The sequence below is a fragment of the Spinacia oleracea genome, chromosome 3 (assembly GCF_020520425.1).
Source record: "Spinacia oleracea cultivar Varoflay chromosome 3, BTI_SOV_V1, whole genome shotgun sequence".
NCBI lineage: Eukaryota > Viridiplantae > Streptophyta > Magnoliopsida > Caryophyllales > Amaranthaceae > Spinacia > Spinacia oleracea.
Window position 1 is genome coordinate 62,458,121 of NC_079489.1, and position 23,306 is coordinate 62,481,426.

At 38.0% G+C, this 23,306-nt stretch overlaps 2 protein-coding genes across 4 annotated transcripts; one reads left to right on the forward strand and one right to left on the reverse strand.

Moving 5' to 3' along the window:
- Window positions 1–1,442: 1,442 nt before the first annotated feature.
- LOC110783222 (probable UDP-3-O-acyl-N-acetylglucosamine deacetylase 1, mitochondrial) lies at window positions 1,443–13,706 on the reverse strand. 3 transcript variants are annotated; one of them, XM_021987530.2, is made up of 8 exons: window positions 13,544–13,703; window positions 13,131–13,439; window positions 12,315–12,396; window positions 12,190–12,239; window positions 8,967–9,068; window positions 8,486–8,550; window positions 2,684–2,828; window positions 1,443–2,053 (listed from the first exon to the last, which is right to left on the reverse strand). In XM_021987530.2, the coding sequence occupies exons 1-8, from the start codon at window positions 13,592–13,594 to the stop codon at window positions 2,009–2,011; spliced, it is 849 nt and encodes a 282-aa protein (XP_021843222.1). In that variant the 5' UTR covers window positions 13,595–13,703; the 3' UTR covers window positions 1,443–2,008. The 3 variants fall into 3 exon arrangements, 2 of the variants coding, with proteins under 2 accessions (XP_021843222.1, XP_021843221.1); XM_021987529.2 differs by having other exon boundaries at window positions 12,190–12,396; XR_002532040.2 differs by lacking the exon at window positions 1,443–2,053 and adding an exon at window positions 8,118–8,329 and having other exon boundaries at window positions 2,690–2,828; window positions 12,190–12,396; window positions 13,544–13,706.
- A 4,595-nt stretch (window positions 13,707–18,301) lies between these two features.
- On the forward strand, window positions 18,302–19,530 carry LOC130469070 (uncharacterized). Its single transcript, XM_056838065.1, has 4 exons — window positions 18,302–18,586; window positions 18,706–18,852; window positions 18,949–19,055; window positions 19,146–19,530. Exons 1-4 carry the CDS (start codon window positions 18,419–18,421, stop codon window positions 19,333–19,335), a joined length of 612 nt encoding a protein of 203 aa, XP_056694043.1. The 5' UTR covers window positions 18,302–18,418; the 3' UTR covers window positions 19,336–19,530.
- The last annotated feature ends 3,776 nt before the right edge of the window (window positions 19,531–23,306 follow it).

The following is a 23,306-nucleotide window of genomic DNA, read 5'->3' on the forward strand; positions in this document are numbered from 1 at the left end:
CAATTTACACCCCTAATGGCGAGTGAAAGTGAGAGAGCAAGCAACCGCCAAGGACGTAGGGAGGACAATGAAACCCTATTGTTTATCTTGTTTCTTTTGAGTTAAGTTAAAAGTTGGGGTCCAACCTTTCACATATTTCACCTTTCAGGACGTGCACTTTCAGTTTTCAACTTTTGGGACATTAAACCCAAAGTCCGGTGAGTTAACCAACCCAACCACAATTAACCCAAACGTTAACCACATAACCAACAATAAAAAACAAAATAAAAAACAATTAAATGGAATAAAACATTAACAGAAAAAGAAATTAAAAGAAATTAAATACAAAGCAAACACTCCAGTCCTTTTTCCTTCCGTTCCTAACCCTGAAGTTGTCGAATTTTCACATCGCAAATTGCCCCGTCGCCCCACCTGAATCACTACCAATTAAAATTAATAACCAATCACAACAACAGTGAGTGCAATCTAAAATACTAATATGTACTTCGTAATGTAATTGTAGCATACCTCAATGATTGGAATCTGGCCACCATACATCTCCGGCGAAGACAATCGGGGAAAATCTTCAATAATTTTGAGAACATCATCTGGATAGTTAGGCAACTGCAATGCCTTATTTGGCCTTCAGCTTTTCAAGGTCCATTGTTGCTCAGATGACTTTTTAGCCGAGGTAATGGATGAACATCGGTGGTGAAGGCGGTGGCAGGGATGGTGGAGTTTGCTTTATGTAATTTCCATGCATTTAATTTATTTTTTCATTTGAATAATATAAATAAAAAAACAAACCAATGTCGTTGTACCACGTGGAATTTAACCAAGGGACTCAACTTTTAACCCAAGGGATACACTTTTTATTTGCTTTGTTTAGTTTTTGGCCGGAAAAGGAACATTAGGTCTTAAAAGGTGAAAAAAATAATGCAGGTCCCGAACGGTGAAGATTGTGAAAAGGTGGACCCCAACTTTATACTTAACTCTGTTTCTTTTGTTTGAAACGTTGACTAACTGACTTGTAAAGATCATGGTGTAAAAGAAATATACATGTATGTGACCCGCTTGAGAAAAATATTGGCCCATGACCCGACTTGTGACCCGCTTATTTAACCAGGTCGGGTATCCGACCCATTCCTTTTAGAAAAAATCGGTTTAATACCCAATTTATTTGAAGCGGATCAACGGGTCGGATATTTATGAACATCCATGTTGGTTTAGAACAATGTAATTGAATGCAATTGGTTAGAATGAAAATTGATAATATATTTGAGATGTTCAATTTATATAATTGTAAAATGTAAGGTCTAACATAAATGGAATAAAGTAAAAGTAAATACTCACTCTTGTATTTTCTAGGAGTAACATATTGAACGGCACAAATATTAAAAATGAATAATTGAATTTGATATAATAATGATGTAAGTGGGGATAATTGACAATAAAGAAATATAAAAAAAACAAATGGGGTGTAAATATTATTAAAAATGAAATTATTTATAATTTTAAATAGGGTCATAGGAAAGTAAAAAAATAATGAATAATTGAAGAGTAGGAGTAAAAGTTACTAAAAATAGAAGTGTGACTGAAAAAAATACAATCGGAAGTAGCAAGTTTAACTCCTACAAAAAATAGGGAGGAGTAACACTTAGAAAAACACTTCAAAAAAGAAAGTGAGTAAAAACTTAGGAGAATGGAGAGATTATTAGAATACTGTCATCTACACTTGAGAGGTTTAGATGAAATCCTACCGTCTAAGAGGCACGAGGAATGGACGTAATCAATCATTGTAAATGTGAGGCAGCTTGTTGGTAAAGTCTTGAAATAAAAACCCAGACTAGAGATCAAATCCAAGCTATGTGCGGCCCCTTTGTGGTTCTCTATTTACCCAAAAGAAAATGAACAACGCTCTTCATTTCACAGCTTTGGATTAAATAACTCCTCTGGATGGACAAGATAAAGTTGATTTCATCAGCAAATCCTTGAGCAGGCGTCTACAACTCTATATCTTAATTGGAGGTCAGGTTAGATGGCGAACAAGATCTGTATGCAAAGCATGACCAGCCTGTGTCAAAGAGAAAAGTGAAACCTTTAATTAGGAACAGCTGACCATCGCAACAATTACAGGTGGTTGGTGGATCATTAGACTAACATGACAATTTTCCAGAGCCATAAATCAACAATCTGTAGTATCCATCAGATTTCATAACACTTCAATCCGACTCAACAAAACTACCATATCCCAAGAATTACTAAATATTTCCTGGTACCCAGCCATTGCTGCCATAAGCATATAAAAAAGCATCACAACTCATAGAAAGCATTATCTGAAGGTTAAACCTAGTATTATTAGCATGTACCAGGAAACTCATTGCATGATCTCTGATTTTTTGCGATCATGTAATACATCTGCATCCCCTCAAATTCATTATCTACATGAAAGGTCCAAGCTTATTGAGCTTTCTTCTTTTTTAACTTGCAAGATTTTAAAATAATAATAACAGAAAAGCTCAGTTCAGAACCAAAACAAGTTCAGCAAAAATCAGTACAAAAGAACAAAGATTAGAACGAACAATCGTCCTAAAACCTAGAAGTTTACCTAGTGAAGCTCAGTTTCTGACCGTATAAATAAGATGTTTGAACTCTTTCTAAAATTCAAGAGCACAAGTTAAACTTCTAAGTTAAGGAAAATCACCTTATAAGCAACAATATGTGCTACGGGAAGCCCTTGATTACCAGATTTTGCAAAAATAGAGAGATCACCAATAAGATCTAAGACTTTATGGCGACAAGGCTCATCATGGAAACGCAGTGCGGAGTTTAGCCAACCTTTTGAGGCACTACACAAACAAATTTCGCACATTAGTCCTATGAAAAATTGAAGAACATAAAATAAAACAATGCCACAAGAACACAAGCAAATGTCAAATAGAAACAGGTGAAGCCATTCAACCATAAAGACATTAGACAAAACTCTTACAAGTTCGTGCTCTTAGGACAAGAATTTTAGCAAAATTTGTCCCATGTAGATAATATAACACTGAGCCAGACAAAAAAAAACATAAATATTATTCCAACTTGCAAGTTGCAACCTCTGTGTTAGAATCCAACCTTCCTTGTATTTTTCTTATCTATTTCTTTCTAGGATCTTTCTAATAGTTTTCTAGGCTTTAGATAGAATTATTATGTTTTTGTCAAATCCAACGTTCACGGGAAGTTTAAAGCTAATTCAAATTAAACATCTATGAGGGGTATGGACCAATACCTCTCATCAGAAGTTGCATTTGCTTAATTACTTGCGTGTTGTTAGCCATTATATATATTGTATTGTCGCATGTTTTTAAGATTTTGAAGACTCAATAAAATCTCCACAAACCAAATACATTCTCGTCGTCGGTCCCACTTTTGCCACAAGCTCCCGGACCGACCATCGACCCTTGCTCTTGTCGCCAATAGGCAAGAGTGCCCATTTTGAAGCAAGCACCAGCTCGTGTCCCAAGCCTTGAGATTCACTTTCCGCACAAGGCTTACGCCCTTGCCGCCGCATAGGCAAGAGCGCACAACACGATCTGGTGTCAAAACACTCGGACCGTGACAGTTGGTATTAGAGCCAAGATGAAATCAATCTAAAATGAAGCAATCTAAGATGAAATCAATTGAAGAGAGACTAGCCTGGCTAGAGAGGGCAGAGGGCAAGTCAGCTGGACCCGACTCGAAGTTGTGGTTGGCCAAGCCAAAGAAATAGAAAGACTCGAGAATGCGGTCGATGAGCTCATGCAAGAGAAAAGGGTGCTTCACAAACAACTTAGCTTTGTTCAGAAGCAAGTTGATAATGCACTAGACAAGTCTACGACCATGATGCGCGCTGCAAGGAGCGACTCGGGGGGAGGTGGTGCGATGAAGATCAAACCTCCAAAGCCTCGAGACTACACCGGCACTAGAGACTCGAAGGAAGTTGATACCTTCCTCTTCGACATGGAAAAGTACTTCAGAATATGTGAGCGACGACCTGAATGTGGATACTGCGACCATGCACTTGTCAGATGATACAAAGCTATGGTGGCGCAGAAAGCACACTGACATCGAAGCTGTGAAGATCAAGATAAATGCATGGTAGGAGTTCAAGAAGGAACTCATGAGAACACCGAGTTTTCCGCACGAATGAAGTTGCAGGAGATCCGCCACAAGTGCTCCATCCGTAACTATCATGTTGGACAAAAGAGACATGAATGAGAAGGATCGTTTGATCAACTTTGTTCACGGGTTGAAAAAATGGGCGCAGCGTGAGTTCTGAGGGCGAAAGTTGACACCCTCTCGGCCGCCATGACTGCAGCAGAGCGACTAATGGACTACTCCGCAGGGAAGGGTCATTGCTCAGAAGAAGAACCAAGGGGGACGCCTACAAGTTTGAAGGGCCCGACTCGAAGCTCACCCAAGAGTGCGAAAAATGACTCAAGGGTGTCGTCCAGTCCGGGGACTCAAGAAAGGAAATGGGGGAGGAGACTCGCAGAAATCTTGGTCATCACCTTCCCAATCAACAAGAGAATCCATGGTCGGCACGCCCTTGGGACACTTTTAGTAGGCTTAATTGCTTGTTATGCCCAGGCCCACACAAATGGTGGGAGTGCAAGCATAAATAGGAGATCGACAACTTGCACGTGGAAGGAAGCCCGAAAGAGACTGAAGAAGAAGCATGCAGTGAGGACGAAGCGTCCTCACAGAAAGGGTGTCGTCTACATGATGTATGCAGTGGGGAAAGAGTCCCCAAAGACCAGAGAGCACTCCACAAACCTTATGTATGTGGACCTCTTAGTGAAGGGGAGGAAAACTCGAGCCATGGTTGACACCGGCGCCTCTCACAAATTTGTCACTGAAACAGAAGCTTGAAGATTGGAGTTGGTACTCAAGGAAGAAGGCAGTCGGTAACATGAAAACCGTTAACTCAAAAAACAAGTCGATTCATGGTGTGGCAAAGCATGTGGAAACAAAGTTAGGAGAATGGGAAGGAAAAACGAATTTCACTGTCATCAACATGGACGACTTCAACCTTGTGCTTGGATTGGAGTTCCTTCGCACCAGGAAAGCAGTTGTAATGCCTCACTTGAATTCTTTGCTTGTAGCAGGTGGACAAACTTGTCTTGTCCGAAATACAGGTACTCCCCACAGAAGCAAAAGAGAAGGGCCGATACCTTTCGGCAACGCGAGTGGTGGAGCCCCGGAAGAAGACAACATCCCACAAGCAACCTCGCACTAGACACCCACCAAAGCAACTGTTAGAGCCACCCAGAAAGGCGACATCTCAGATACCCCATCGCAACAAACACAAGAATAAATATACAAGCTCGAGCCCAATAACTCCGAGTAAGAAACCAGAAGCAAGGAATCTTGGATTCACAAGAAGCATCAACTCCAAAAAGAAACACTCAACAAGACTCCAACAGAAGCTCACCAACCAACCAAGACACAACAAGATCAAGAAGACTTCAGCAACCGCCATCAACCAACGACGCAAAAGAGACTGCAAAATTTAGCATAGAAACCTTTTCTTTTATCTATTATAATTCTTGCAAATCGACGAGGTCGTGGACAATTTAAGTGGGGAAGGATGTTAGAATCTAATCTTCATTTACTTGTATTTTCTTATCTATTGCTCTCTAGGATCTTTCTAATAGTTTTTTAGGCTTTAGATAGAATTATTATGTTTATGTGAATCCAGCGTTCACTAGAAGTTTAAAGCTAATTCAAAATAAACCTCTATGAGGGGTATGGACCAATACCTCTCATCAGAAGTTGGCTTTGCTTAATTACTTGCGTGTTGTTAACCTTTATAGATATTGTACTGTCGCATGTTTTTAAACTTTTCAAGACTCAATAAAGTCTCCATAAAACAGATACATTCTTGTCGTCGGTCCCGCTTGTACCTGTTGTGCGCAGACAAGCACCCAGATCGACCATCGGCCCTCACTCTTGTCGCCAATAGGCAAGAGTGCCCATTCTGAAGCAAGCACCCGATCGTGCCCCAAGCCTTGATTCACTTTCCGCACAAGACTTGCGTTCTTTCCGCCCCATAGGCAAGAGCGCGCCGCACGATCTGGTATCAAAACACTCGGATTGTGACACTCTAACTTGTCGCTCAAAAAAAAAAAAATTGGGACGTCTAAGAGGAAAATGGGTCTTCAATTGAAGGCATACTCAATACATAAAACTAATAATATTTCAACATAATCTTTTGTAAATGAATGAGCTTCGTCAACATAATCCTATTTGAAATTGTTCGGCGAATTTCTTAATTACCTAACGGAAAAGGGAGATTTGTTTTTATTGATTTATCCAAGCACACCACCACACAACAATGCTTTAGAAAGAGGAAACGGTTGCTTATTCGATATGATAAGCTACACTATAGGGTTCATCGATCTTCCCATATTCTTCTGGGAATATGCTTTAGTTCCCACTAAGCATTGACTAAAACTCCACATGAGCTATGAAAAATCACGAAAGCCTAACCCAAAACATCGTTCGTCGATCTTCTTATATTCTTATGGGGATATGCTTTGGAAGCCTTTGTGTATTCAATAAACAAAGTTCCCACTAAGCAGTCACTAAATCTCTATATGAGCTATGGAAAAGCACGAACATCTAACTCAATACATTTGAGATTGGGATTGTTCAGCTGAAGAGACTGCATCCTAGACAAACTAGTAGCTAGGTTTGGGATACTAACTCTTTCACCCTTTGTACCACAACACATTTTGGGCATAATTGTAATCATTTAAGAGTTCCTCAATGAACAAAGCCATGATATTGAAATATATCACGATGAAATAGAAGATGTGAGTTAAGTCGGTCAACACATGCTCAAGAGCATCGACTGCATGATCTGTACGTGTAGAAATTTAAGAGCATTGAAGATGACACAAAGGCTACCAAATTCAATTATTGAGGGTAATGAATCCGTTCATCAATCAGTCTAAGTACTATGCAACAACGATACTTCCTCCATTTTTTTTCAATTGCACCATTTGCCTTTTGTGGAAGTTGCATATTAAATGCACAATTTTCTTTTATGGTAAGTTTTTACATGTTTTTGGTGTGTTTACACATCAAATACCCTATTTACCTTAACTCACATTTTTACATTTAGCATTCTTACCTATCTTTCTCTAGCTTTTGTTTGTTTATCACATAGGCAATTTTGATATTTACTACTTTTTCTTAATCTTTGTCCCAACGCAAATGGCGCAATTTTTTTAAAAAAATAGACGGACGAAGTACAAAAGAAAAGGAGAAGAGCTTGTTATAAGATATACTAGAGCATACTGCATACCATGCACCACTTAGATTAAACCTAATAATATTGATGATGGCCCCAACACTCGTGAGAAGTGGATATAAGCCTTGGAATTCAGAGAGGAACCCATGAGAATGAATAAAGATACATAAAATCCATAGAGTGTCAATTCGTCATTAGATTGAAGGAGATGGGAAGGTTGAAATGTTGAATCCTATCAAGCATGTGTGTTGCCAAGGGAAATAACAAAAATAAAGGCTTTGATTTAGGTAAAAACTAATTCCACTTTTCAAGTCCATTTGAATTCTAGTTTGTATAGTTGTATACTACGAGTATGAGATAATGAAAATGGACGTGAAAACTGCTTTTCGTACAAAAGACCTCGAAGAATATGTCAATTGAATTTCTGACGCACATCACCAATTTACCATATGTTCCAATGAAGTAATCTACAGAAACAAGCCTCGTGTGTTTCAGCAGCCACAATCGACTTTTTGATTTAGTTAGTTACAAAGAGGAGTTATGTGTGTACAAGAAGGTTAGTGCGAGCTTAATTATATATATACTTCTTCGGTTCTTATTTAATTGACACATTTCTTTAGTCACGTTTGACACATTTGATTTTTCATAACTGATTAGTAATTTAAAGAGGGTCTATGCTTAAAGACCGCCTAGAAATTGTTAATCGAAGGATATGATGAATCTATGGCTTAAAATTTCAATTTTATAAACCCTATTATTTTTCCCAAAATTAATATGCAATCGGAAACTAATTTGAATTAATAAATTTTCTATTTTTGCCCTAAAATTCATGAAATTTATAGAATTGTTTAGTTACCAAGCAAGTGCATCGCCCATGTGGGTCGTTGCCGATGTGGTGCGTGCGCGGGAGCTCGTGCCATGTGCGGCACTGTATGTTGCAGCAAGAAAAAGCGCTGGCGCGCGCAGCTGTGCGAGCAAGAGCTCGTGCGGGCGCGTGAGCATGTGTGAGTGATGCGGACGAGGGGCGAGATCAATTGTCATTTCATTAATCGACATCAGCAGTGACAACTTAGAAGAAAGAAAATGTTCAACTCGTTACAAAACGATTAGATCATGACAATTCTAACATTTTTGCAAGAAAGTACTTGGTATTTTATAAACCAAAACATACCACATAAAAGAATGTTGACAATTAACTTATCTTAGTGAAACTGAAGGCATTACCTACAAACAATAGCATTGTCTAGTGATCCGCCTTTTATGAGTCCCATCTCACGTATCTTCTCCACCTGTCACAAGACAAACAAATTTCAAAACCTGGCTTATTTTTCAGCCTAAACAAAGTTGCATTCGCATGGACTTAAACCAAAGTCAATAAAACAACTTCCAGAAAGAAAACCATTCAAGCGAAGTGATATACCTGTTGAGTGAGATTGGGTTTAACAAAAGTCAAACGAGGATGTTTCACTCTTTCTCCAATATAAAAGAAGTCATTTTTTTTATAATGGTAGCAAAAAATTCAGTAATACGACATCAGTTTAGTTTATCAGTATGTGTACATACATGTTCTTCAAAGTGTGATTGGTTTGTATTTAATTCATCCGAAAGGATGATTAAGGTTGTCCGCCTTGGTTTTCTTTCAAAAAAAAATCAAAGCGTGATTGAAGTGTCAAAAAGTGTTCAAGGAGCATTTTCTAAGATTAACCTCTTCATAAACACAAAAAGTTCTGGCAGAAGCTATATCTGTTGCATAGAAAGACCTGTTAAAATTTCTGGAAAAAAACCACTGGCAGCCAATGGAAGGCACCTGCAAAGACAAGGTGACAGAAATTAGTTTTCACAACACTGAATCAAAAAGCTAACCCAGCTCTACTCTTGAAAAATATTAGAATAACGATTGAAAAAGATATCCGCTAAACAACACTAGTTTACTGAAACTGTGCAGATGTCTTTCATAAAGTTCTGCAGATGTGAACTGTAAAAATTATCCTACTCCTACCAAGGTTGATGAAACAAGAAATTCAGAATCAACTGACACGTAAAGCTTTACGTACATAATAGGTCCACAAAAAGTAATATTATTTAACATCTACTATCAGGAAATTTGCTTTTTATCCTGTAGCATAAGATTTCATTTCCACAATCTGCTTGCAAGTGTAACCTTCTTAAATGAAATAATAACAAAATCACTATGATTTCACTAACATACTCTCTTGTCTGAAAATAAGTCAGTATGGAAAGCATTTTGCACTACCATTAACTACTAGTGCAATACCATTGACCACAAGATTTTCTGACCAAAGTCATCAAACCAAAAACTTTCAGGCAATTTTGCATATAAGATACAGACAAGTACGATACTGTACAATTTTCCTTGTCATTTCAGTTAGAGATAGTCACTCACATCAACTGAATGTAAGATAAAAACAGAAAAGGAGGATAATTTTTAGCCCTTGACATATGAAGTATACATTCTGAAGTCAATGCAGGAGAAGCTAACTTTTGATTTAGCCACTAGCCAGGTGTCATGTAAATAAAACATATTCAGTAGTCTTTCCTCTTTTACTTTTCTTCGGCACAAGGAAGAGACAGCGAGAATATATTTAAGAAAGGCCTCTCTAAAATATCAAGATTCTAACTTAACTGTACTAGAGATAAGATTTTACGAGAATAAGGATGCTTGATCTAATCATATACTTCCTCCTTTCTTTTTTAGTTGACACACTTTATTTGGCACACATATTAAGAAAGGGTGACAAAAAAAAGTAATAGACAATAATACCCCTACCCACTAACACACTAACCATGTGCCCAGTACCCACATACCCACATAAGTGTTAAATAGGAAATTTACATTACAAAACTTATGAAAATAAGAAGTGTGTCAACTAAAAAGTAAATTTCCCAAAAAGGAAAGTGTGTCATAGGAGATTCACAAGTGCAGTGTAAAAATTTAGAAGATTGTCACCTTATTCAGCCTTGACACTTTTTCCACCAACTCTTAAGACCCTATCTTCAAAGGAACTAGTAAGGAGAGTCACTAATGCATCTTTTGTAAACAGCACCCTCGTGTACGACAATCACCAAATCATATCTAAATTGCTTTTTTTGTAGCATTAGTGAATTGCTTTATTTTTTTGGGTGACTAAGGGCAAGAATATCCAAAAAAAGTATCTTATCGCTTCTATTGATTGTATCTAGCAAAATGATCTTAGAAAATAAACATCTTATCGCTTCTACTGGCTGAAATAAAGCTGAATTATACAGCAATGTTTCCTTGTGTACCTCAGTGAAGAGTTTGAGGATTAAAACAGAAAAGAGAAGATGAGGAAGGTCTTGGAAGTTTTAAGTGAGATGGTTAATCACTCGGTACATTTCGAGAGGGTCATGACCCTTGAAAAGATTTTTAGAGCTTTTAGTACACTGTGAATTTTGTTGTGGACTCTAACTAGGGGTCGCTATTCTAACTCATATGCTTACTAGTCATTGGAAGCCTTGTGCACATATTTTCACTTCCACGTCACCTGCCATGCATGTTGTCAAAGGGTCATTCTATATATATTTCATTTGTTTTCTACACCTTTTAGGTCTTACGCAACCGTTCTTATTCCCTCCCCCCCCCCCCCCCCCAACACCCTCCCTCACCACTGCATGTGTATTTATGCCTTTCCATGTATCTATTTTATCTGTTGTTGGTGTAAGCTGTTCAAGACTGTCGTTCTAAAATGATTTTGATCTAAGGCAACCACAACCACAAGAACCTTCTTAAACCATATTCACGGGTATGATTTCTATTATTCTTCTTTCCATGACACAACATCATGATTTTCTTAAGAACAGCCCACTAATTTCTAAACTAATTTACCCAACTGTGATTTTCTTATGCAAAGTAAACAGCATGGATTGACTTGTCTTCGTTCTGTCTGACCATATTTATACACAATAACAAGCATATAAATTATCGGAGTGTAAATTTCTTCCATTCCCTATTTCCTATGAGAAAAGGATCATTTATTTAATTACTCCGTATTTATTTGTGCCAAAACAGAAAAAGGTGGACACTTCGCAAATTGAATAAGAAAGTTAGCAAAGTAATCTTTAACAAACATATGGGAGGCAACGTTGTACTTTGGGCCATTTCTCAATATCACAATTTATTTTAGGTTTTTCAGGATAAGGGGTCCTGAGATCGAGGGAAAGAGTACAGAAGGGAAGGATGCAGGACATGGGGTTGAAACTAATTGGAAGTTTAAAGGAGAAGGAAAGAAAACAGCATTCACCGAATGCTCCTGAGAAAATTTGGAGACAAAAATGTAATGGGGGTGAAAAAGATGAAATACAGGAATGTAATTTAAAATTATACCCAATGCATATAAAGCTTCTACATATGGCATAATGCTAATGATGTGAAATGAACTTTTAATTGCAGTACATAATGGCACTTATTACTGTTGGTAGTATGGTCAAATGGCTAATAAAACAGTGACTCTCAAGTACAGGTTTAATTTGGAGAATGTCAAATAAGTGAGGGTCATTTTGGAAAATGGCCTATTATAAGCCTACTAATTACTGTGGATAATTTCCCTAGAAATTTAGATAGTTTAAGTATTCTCTTCATGACATTATCCATTAAGGATGTGTCCTAGTATTTTCTCTTTTGCCCTTTTTCCTAGGAATTTGAGGGAGCCATGAATCACATATATGGACACTAATACCACATGGCCTTGTCTTTACTGGGAAATGAACCACAACACCAGGATATACAAGAAATAGCAAGAATGACTAGGAAAAAGTAATGACGTTAGCAATACAATCTATCTGCTCTTTGGCAAATAAAACACCATAAACTATGAATCGAATTGTGTGGCAATAAATCATAAACAAAATATCAAAAACAAAGTAACTTAACGAAGATTAAAGTATTAAACCTCCGGAAAATTGATGCCGCAAGTAATATGAATCTCCTCGGATGGAAAAGCTGCGATGAATGAGTCATTTTTCCTTAAATGAATAGGCTCATTAACAAATGGTGCCATCTTCTCACAATTATTACCGTTCTCATCAGTAGCATCCTCCAAGCCAGCTTCTTCAATTGCCTTCACCCACTCCCTTGCCGAACCATCCAATATAGGCACCTAACACCATAAGGGCAGTAAGTCTCAAGTTTTTAACTTTTAACAGTCCTCGTGTTAACCAAATTTCATACACCCTAATTTGCCATCAACCTCATTGCCAGAGCCAACATTATGCTAAAACGGGAGAAACTAAACCACCAGTGAAAAACCATTCAACCTCATTACAAACAACTCTATCTCAATCGTGATTTATAATCCCTTTGGTGGCCAACTCATCAAATATGCATAATAAGATACTGGTGTGGTCTTCTTAGTATTCACCACTTGCACTTAGGCTCCGTTTGGTAGGGTTGTAAAATATTTTCATGGAAAATAGTTTTCCCCTTTTCAATCATTTTACGTTGTTTGGTTTGGGAAGGGATGAAAAAGAGTTTTCCATAACTTCCTCTAAGTTGGAAAAACCTTTTCCAATTTGAAATGGAGGGAAACCACTTTTCCACCTCCCTCCTTTCCTCCCTCCCTCTTCTTCTCCTTAATCTTCACCATCTACTCCCATTTTTATTTAGGAACCAAACAAAGGGAGCCTTAGTATTCCACCTACACAGTATGCTACGGCACTATACCAGTATCTTAGCATTCCGCCAATAAATAAACCCTATAAACCCATTTCAATGAAAAAAACACAAATAAAATTAGACTCCATTCAACAAAACAATTTCAACAAATCATCAATCAACATCAACAAAATTCACAGCAAACAGCAAATACCAAACTGGAGGAAAGCGAAAACAAACCTCGACGCCAGGTTCATTTGGATTACTAGGGGTGATCTCAATGCGACAATTATCAACCCCAAATGCCTCCAAAGCCGAAAGCAGATGCTCAACGGTGGTAACCATAACACCATCTTTACAAAGCGTTGTACAAAGAGGCGATTCTTTGACAAAATTGATTGAACTTTCAATTACATTTGAACCCACTTGAAAATACCTGCCTTTTTTTGCCAACTCCGGCCATATTTTGATCTTGGTTGGTCTGCCTGAGTGTAGGCCGACGCCATGCTTTTCTATGCATCTGGCTAGTGTTTTTTGAAGGTTTCCCGTCTGATAAAATTGCAAGAAAAATGAGCAATTGATAACTATATACATATGAACTCAGTAAAGTAATGGAGGAGAGAGAAAGAGGTGTAATAGCGGTTTTTTCGTACTGATTTCCATGAGACCGCTGCTGCAGAGGACTTCAAAACGTTGAATGACATCTTCTAGAGGAGGAAGCCTTGACAATCTATATGCTATAAGAAAGGAGAAATTCCCCGTTAATCTAACCGATTAACGCATCAGTGTTAATCGGATGGCAGAGGTGCAAATACCCAAGGACATTTGGGTATTACTGTAATTCAAGTGGGTGGGATGTATGTTTGGCGTTAAGTAATCGTTACCGGAAATATGGTAACGGGACGTTAACAGAAGGTAGGCAAAGCACAGTATCAAATCGAAAATTGGGCGGTTAAAAAAAATTAAAGGCAGTTGCTTCTAGTCTTTGTTTCTTCATCCCTCCTCAAATCATTCTCTCTCCTCCGCGTCTGGGTTGAGTTGGTCCGAGGCCTCCTATTTACTGGTGCAAATTTCAGCAAACATTAACGAAATCGATTCAGGATTCTACATGCAATAAGGTAAGCGATTTGTTCTCATTTAAAAATTATGGAAAACAGTAGTGTCATTTGTAAATTAGTATGATTTTTGAACTGAAGTGTGTGGTTTGAATTCCATTTTACGGAGCATGAAATTAGGAATTAATACCTTAATTGGCAGTGATGAGTTACGAATAAGGGTGTAAGATAGAGATTGTAAATTAAGAGTTGTGTGATATTGATATAAATGACGTTTAATAGTGGATAGGGTTGGGATTGGGATTTCTTATAAATGTAGATGTAGAATTTAATCGAATTGGGGGTGCTGGGAAAAAAAAGGTGAATTTGTATTAAATTAAAAAATAAGTTGTTTAAAAATTGCATGTATTGGTGTTGTAGTTGGTTAGATTTTATAATGTGCGACTTGTTGTGTGATGTGTAGTTAATCTTTGTAGGAACTGAATATGAGTAGAATGCGAAATAGTGGGACTATGAATCATAATTTTATTGAAGATTCTCCTGGTGAAGTGTCAGCAAGTTCAAATAGTCAGCAAGATGATAGTGATGATGAGGATTTTAAGGCTGATTTGTATGATCTTGAAGATGAAGTTGTTGTGGAGGAGACGGTTGTTAGAAATAAAAAGAGCAAGAGGGGGAGACCAAAGGTATCTTGTTTTCTTAATCCACTAACGAAATGTGTATTAGTGTATTACCCCTATGTGGTTGGATGATACAGTTAGGATTGGTAAAAATCTGTAATTTTAGATTATTGGACTCCTCTGGAAATGTTGTCTAAACTATGATTCTGCCCAAATGTGTAGTGTAGTGACAAATTTTATGCGGATGACACGAAGAAGAAAGAGCGTGTGACAACTAAAAGGAGAGCGGTTGTCGAGAAAGTCACCCTACACACGGGAGTGTTCAAGGTAGTTTCATATGATGTTGGGTTTGTGATATTATTAGGGACAAAAGTAAATTGGTATAACCTGTGTCGAAATGAATTTGTAGGAAAATAGTTTTACTAAGGGTGGTGAAGTGAAGGAAGCGCGTCAGGTATTGAAAGTTCTCCACCGGGAATACAATGGACGAGTAAGTATTTTCACCTCTTATGAAACTTTGAACCCAATATGGCTTAGTGAACTTGTGTGAGAATTGGTATGGCTAAGTGAGCTGTGTGGCAGTAACTAGTTCACCTGCATGGGAAATTTAAACCAGTTGGTTATTGTTTTAGTTCCTTTAAGAGTTTATTTTATGGTTGTAATTAAGTGTTTGGTTACATTCATGTTAGAGTAGTTGAGTTGTAGTTATATGAAATGAGGTAGTAGTTGGTTTGTAGTAGATTGTACATTTGGTCTACTAGTACCACGTATTTGTAGATAACGAATAGAAGATTGTATTACAAGTAGATTATATTGTATATAATAAATTGATATGAATGTGTAGTCCATTATATGTATTTTATTTAAAATGTTAAACGAATAGATGATTTGGGGACAAAATTTGGTTAAGTTCTATTCTATGAGTTGGTTGCTGTGTTATTGAAAGTTCTATTCTTTGAGTTTGTAATATTTTGTGTACTTGAGTATCCTTCTCCAGACTGCAACCATCAATTGCAAAGTTGAAGCATTTGGGAGAATTATACATAGGTTTGATAATCGAAGGAGGCAGTGGGTGAGCGAAATGGGATTTGGGGGACTTTATCACTTGTGCGGGAAACACTTACCCCGAAACTTTGTGTATTGGTTGATGACTCGTGTGGACCCTGTGAATGAGGTATTTAGGGGTCCGAATGGATTTGATGTTCCTATGAACAAAAATCAGGTTCGGTGGATACTTGGGCTTCCAAATGGTGAGAAGGTCATTCCCACTAATGATGTTGATGCTGATGAGCGAATGAAAAGTTTGGTTAATAAAATTTATGGCCAATATGGGCGGTCATGGGCGAGTGTGAACCCTAACAAGACTGGAGTTCTTATATCCACAGATGCAATTCCAATCAATCCCAAATTTATTGAAAGATTGGAGGGTGAATGGGGTGAAAATGACGAGGCCGAGTTCAAGACAATGTTTTTGATAGCTGCACTTGGTATGGTTTTATGTCCGACACAATGTGGAAGACTTAGTGCGAGTCTGGTATATGCATGTACACTTGGGTTGCAGGCACGACAGTACGACTGGTGCAAGGTTGTTTTTGATTTCTTCATCGATAGGGCGAAAGTGTTCTGTAGAGATTTCTACACGTATGGGTGGACCAAAGGAGTTGGTGGCTGTAGCATTTACTTAGTGGTGAGTCAAATTTGATTAATGAATGAGTTAATTACAAAGGTTTATGTTTTTGGGTTTTGCTTTGGGGGATAATTGTTGTGTAAATTTATTTCAGATATGGTATCTTGATCGACTAGATAGGATACCGGTGCAGTGGGGCGTATTCCCCAGGTTGAAGGCATGGGATATGAAGGAGATTGTAAAGGCAAAGGATGCAGATCGTTTACCGGTACCAAATGGGGACTACGGTTGTCTTGGGGTGAGTTATATGATATATATAACGTTGCTGTGTTTTCCATTTGTCTAAAAGTGATGTCTTGAATTGAATTTGTTGAAGATTGATTTGCGTAACAGGAATTTGTTTTGAATAGGCATTAATCTTGAATTTAATAGTTATAAAATAAAATATTTGTAAATCCTGTTAATGTGGATTGATTTGTTGTAGTGTGTTGTTGTCGCGTATGGTGATACACAACATCCGAGGGCCACCAAAGATAGTGATGGTCCTGCTGAAGAGGTGAATTACTTAGCTGAGGTTCACACAGTTTGTTGGTGTTTGATTTTTGATAATAAGTTTTTACTTTCCATCTTTGATTTTAGGTTAATATTCCCGCAATTGAGAATGAGAATTTCAAGTTAAAACCCCGGAAGAAAGGAAATAGTGAGAGAAATCCAATGAAGATGAGGAAGTTGGCTAAGGAACGGGAAAAGCAACAACATACTGAGTTGGTGCGGGTGGAATTTGATATGCAAACTGAGGTGACCGTGAGGCAGCCTCAAATGAAAACCGTTAATGAGGAGGATCCTCTAACACCGCGACATCCTTCTCCTTGTTCCCGGGCGCCTAAGGTAATTCCCTGCCCTCCTTCGCCACAGGTTACATCTCCATTGCCTGATCCATTTAAGTTTCAACCTACCATGTGTCATCCCTTCCCTCCCCCGCCCCAAGCAATGGAATCCCAACACACCCCTCCCCAACCATATCATGCCCAACAAACCCCTCCCCTGGTGAAAACAATGGAATCCCAACCAACCCCCCCTACGGCCCTTGCGTTTGATGCCCAACCAACCCCTACTCTGCCCCAACGGATGGATGGCCATCCAACCCCTCCTCCGCAACAAATTGTAGGCCTACCATCCCTTACTCTGCAACAAATGGAAGGCCTACCATCCCTTCCACAACAAATGGAAGGCCATCCAAAGCCTCCTCCGCCCCACAAAGTGGTGAATGATCGTGAACCTGTTGGCTCACCACTGCGTGAAGGTTTGTTTAATGGGAGTACGATATCTGTTGTATGCGGCCTGGAATCCCCTCCTGCCTTGTTGGATATTACTAGTGACAGTCGGATGGGTGGTCTCATTGCCTCCGGGGCCATATTATTTGAGAGGACTCGACCCAGACGTCGTCGTAAAAAGAGCATTACCTTTTCAGAAAGAGGGTGTGGGTGGGTGACTAGTGAAATAAAGAAATTCAGCTACAACCTAGTTGAGTTTGTCAACCACAACGGTGGTCTTCTTTCTGGACGGGGTGACTTTAAAGGAATGAGGTACTCAAATTATAATTCGTTATGCTACTTATTCCTTGCTTACACGTATTATAAGTTTGGGCTAACCGTATGTGTTTTTGTAGCCTTACCTTGATGATTAAATGTGGAGATGGGACCAACGTCAACATGAACCAGTGCAAAGGTCTTGCACAGTTAAATGGATGTGTTCACAAGCAGGTAAAGTGTGAATAAAGTATGTATTGTATTAGTCCGATCACATAAAATGTGTTTGGTGTTTACGAATTTTATGAATATGAAATAGTACTACTATCGAATTACCACGTAGTACTATCTCAAAACCAACGACCTCTGGGTGTACTGTCGTTAATTTAAACTGTACTATTCTGCCAAGAAATGGTACAAATTCATTAATGATATATGTAGGGTTGTCTACTAGTTATAGATAAGGGTCGTAATGGTAGTCTGTATGTTGATATAATTTTTTAAAAATTGTAGTATGTTGACACGATATCGAGACTTTACAATTCTGCTTGGGCCGAGAAATACATAGGGAGAAGTTTGCGGTACATGATGAGCTCCGCGTTTTCTGTAAGTCCAATAGGGAAAACTTTAAATTATAACTTTGCCAATATGACCCACTCATTATTTATTTGGAGAAATTTGTATTCAGGACAAAGTCATGAAGTTTGCTCAAGACTCCCATGACGGTGTTAAGATGACTGATGTTGATCGCATCCGATTGTGTGATTGGATGACGAAGGAGAGGGAGAAGATAGCGGCCGCATGTACTAAAATTGGTGAAGGAAACCACACATCAGACGGGAATGTTGCGTCGCGAATATCTGAGGTAACATTGAATGATACTCACACTTATGTATCTGTAAAAAAATAGTTGTTTATCCCAGTCCTTGAGAGTTATAAAAATGTGAGTTATGTAACACGTTTATACTAACTATTATAAAACAGTTGTTTATCCCAGTCCTTGAGAAGTTGGGACCCTTCACAAACCATTGGTGGTGTCTTGTTATATCTGCCGACCCTCCAACCGTATACATCATTGATTCTCTGATTACCAATCCAGTGGAGGAGCGCAAAAATGCAATTGATAAACTGGTAAATGAATGACGCATGTTTGGAGTGTTATTTTAACGTACATATGTTATTTCATTTAGGATAATATGTTGATGTGGTCGTTGTTTGTTTATCCAGCTAATTGGGGTTGACAAATTGTTATTCAATGGCGAAGATGAAGACACTTGGGGCCTGCTTCTTACATGGCGACGTACGCGGATGGATATAGAAATCCAGGAAGACAAGTAAAGTGACCTTATCTTGTGAAAATTGTTGGTGTGCGTTGTGGTTGTGTATTGTTTATAACCAAGTGTTGATATGTTTTCGTATTTCAGCCATAGTTGCGGTGTCCGGATGTTGCTCTCTATTAAGGAGTTTGCTGAAGGCTATGAGGGGCTCCGTATACCAGACATTGAATTAGCGCGTCGGCTCTTGCTCACCCAGGACATTCTTAGTCCTTATAATCTCGAGCGTGATCGTGTAAAACTTTTGGTGAACGGGACAACAAAGTCCGAAAATATCTAAATTATGTTTCTGGGTTTTGTTCTGGGGAGATGGATTATTGTTTGGATGTTAGATGTGGTCCAATTGGTCCAATAGGTTAGGAGGTTGTTGGGCCTTAATAAATGCTATATTATTTGTTCCTTGTAAGGTAGTTTGTAGTGGTCGTGTGAGTTTCTTAGTTAGGGGAAAGTTTTTTTCATGTTGTTGTTTTCAGAAAATAAGGGCCCTTATTGGCCCATAAACCGTTGTTTGTGGCAATTATTTACAATGTCCTATAGGAATGTATTTGGGCCTGAACCCTTACAAAAAAGGGATTACCTAAATGGGATATACAAATTTACTTATAAAGAAGAGATATATTTATTCACAAATGGGTAACGTTAGCGGCAAGTATCAACTATCAACCGTAAGTACACGGACAACGCTTGGAAAGTATTCCCGAAATACGCGACGGTATAGTCGAGACTAATGACAATAGTACGTTTTTTCCTTAAACATTATTGAAAATGGTTATTAATGTATAATGTTTTCAAACGGGTTGGATCGGATCAGATCGGATTGAAAACTTAACGGATAGGATCTGGTCGGATATTTTATGCACGGGTTCATATCAGATCGGGTTGTAAACGGGTCGGATTGTAGTCGGGGTCGATTCGGATTGGAACATGACGGATTGTTAATGGGTTTAGCCGGGACTATAACGGGTTCGGATTCATATCGGTATAATCGAATAACAAGGGTCGGATTGAAACGGATTTAGCCGGGTAAACATCATATTCAGTTTTATATCTATTCGGGTTATTCGGTAGTGGGTTGGAATCCGAGTCGAGTCCCTTTGGTTTGAAATTATATAATTATAATATTGATGACTTAATTAGGGGACGAAAACGATAACTATCTTTTAAAGGTAATAATAATTTTAGATCAGTAATATAATTTATTGATTATATAGTATATAACTTAGTTTAATACTACATACTTTCCTGAAAGTTCTTTACGCCTTAAATCTACATCAATTACAAGTTTCATTTGAACTGAGCATATAAAGGGAGAATGAAGTACAAGTACACCGTATAACTAATAGTCATACGCTTAATTGGCAGTGCTACTTCATTAATGTTCTCTTATTGGTCGTGAACGGTTTGGGTTAAATGGGGTCGGATCGAAATGGGTTCGGATTAAACGGGTCCTGGGTTGAAACGGTTCGCATTAAACGGTACATGGACGAATAACGGATCGGGTTATACGGATTTTCCTCGGGTTGGAACGGATTCGGGTTCAAACGGATCGGATCATAAACGGCTCTTGGATTGCATGAGTTCGGAACGGATTCAGATTTGTCACAAAGTGGCCTGTTATCGGAATCACATCTTAATAGGATCAAAAATCACGGGTTAATTTGGATTGAATATAATCGGAACGGAACGGATTTCGGATCTTAGCTCGGGGGTTATAAACGGTTCGGATTCTTAACGGTCGGACAAACCCAACGGGTCGGATTGAGAATTTACACCTATTCGTAATCCTGATTATAACCTACACCTATTCGGATTGAGAATTTACACCTAATTATAACCTATTCTATTTTGATATTATTTTTTTACAATGTTTGTACATGTTTGTTTATACAACATACATAAAATTTCTTCTTAATATAACGAGTCAAATATGTATAAAAGTAAATTTTAAGCACCATACTTAACTCGTAATCCTTAACTAAGAAGTTATTCAAACTCATGTCTCTCTTCATTTCTCCAGAACTTCATACATTAATTCCATTTCATATTCATTTTAACACTATTACTTGATTAGACATTACAATGTCCTAAAGGGGTGTAAGGGTCCTTTATTCACATAGACTAGTAGTAGGGGTCAACTTAATAGTTGTGTAGGGGCCAAGTTCATAGGGTTCAAGTACATACTTTTTAAAAGAACTTGTAAAATAATTGCTGCTTTAAACCAATATTTCCATAAATGCCTAATTTTTTTGTTATAAATATAGGGTAAGTGTTTTCTTCAATTTCATTACTTGCGTTTCTCCTTCAAAGTTTGCACCCCTAGTGAAAATCTACAAAATAATGGCTTATCCTTTTTATCCAGCCTTTGATAGGGTACCATCCCCCATTGCCATCATATACAACGCCCCCCTCCACAGAGAAATTGCAGAAGCCAACACCAATCTTTTCAAGTATTATTTGAATGAGTCCAAGGCGGGTATCCTTGAAGCGATACCCGCACATGTTATTCGTAATATAATACGGAATGAAAACGTGAGTATAGAAGATTTTAAGGAGATGAGTATACTTAGTGATATATTTGAAATTGTCCCAGGTCATCTCCCCAACCTGTCTGACTTGTTTGGGTTGGATGAAGATTTTAAGCTGTACATCTGGTGGGCTCTAGATAATCTTGATCTAATGCATTCAAGTAATTATCTCCCGGAGAATATCATGCATATGGTCGATCCGCGCCCAGTTCTAAACTGGGTCGGGCAACTGTACATGTTAGCTGCCCCAACTACAATCCAAATGGCATCTTACACCGATGCAGTCCATGTTATGGAAATGGATGTAGAAAAATCTCTTATATTTTTTGAAATATTTCGTGTAGATGATGTTGTACGTGCTCATGAGGTTTTCCTAAAGAGAGCCAATTCCATCGAGTACCCTGGCTATTTTAGTGTACCAGACCCGTCTAGGTATGTGTGTTGGAATGTAAGGGGAATGGCTAGGGATTCATTTATCGAAAATTTTAGGAATATGTACTTAACTCATCGCCCAACCGTGGTTGTTATACTAGAATCCCGTCTATCCAGTGAAAATATTGAGGTTATTGTGACTCGGTTACCTGGTAGGTACATCTTTTCAACGTTTGGTCCTGTCGGCTTTGGCGGTGGGGTGGTTGTTTTATGGATGGATGTCGCGGTTAGTATTATTACTGGTTACCATAATCGTAGGGAGAACATGGTGGCTGAGTTTTGTTTTGAGGTAACCATCTTAAAGTAATGGTAAACTAGGATGTCCCTTGTTGTATGACATGTTATTCGAGACCATGTTATTCATTTAAATTGTTTTATCTTTGCAGGGAATCACACCCAAAGTCTCGGCGAGACGTAGGTTATTCACAGAGGAGGAGCGGGCGGGTACATCTTCAAATGACCGCGAAAATCTAGATTAGTACTGAACTGGCTGCCTTAAAAGTTTACAAGTGTTTTGTGTAAACTCCTGTTTAGTCTCCCGTACCGGTCACTTAATAGCGCTACAATTTAAGAATTTCGTTCCACTATTATATAATAAAGTAATTTTCAGCATAATATTTTCTGATTTTTCAGAATAATATTTTCTTTCCACTATTATACATTAAAGTAATAATATTCAGATTTATTTTCATGAATTTCGTTCCACTATTATGTCAGAATAATATTTTTTGTTAATATGACGCAATTTTTGAACAACAAGATAAATATTAGATGATTAAGGGGACAATCACAATAACACTAGTAGGGAGTTACATTACAGTCTAAAGTTACACTAAAGTCCTCTGAAACATGGACTCACTTAACCTAAACAATAATATACCTTCAAACATGGAATTAATAAAACTAAATACTCAAATTTGACTTGAAACATGGACCTAGTAAAACTTGTAACATGTAACTAATTAACCAAAGACGCAAGTTAGGGATAAAGGAGGACCTTATTAGGACTAATTTGGTCACAACAAGATGCGTTACAATCTCATTCCATCGATAATGGGCCAATGTAATTATAATTCAGTGGTAATTATAATTACTTGGGTCCAAAATGGTGGGAAAGTACCAAACTTGTAATTAATATATAAAGGCGTACAAAATGGACTTGTTAACAATATTCGCACTGTGAACAGTGTGAATATCAGTTAACATTTTTCCTTGGTGCATAAATTGGATGTCTTTGGGGCGTACACCCATTGCATGAGCATACGCTTCGTAGACAATTTCCAATTTGTCAGTT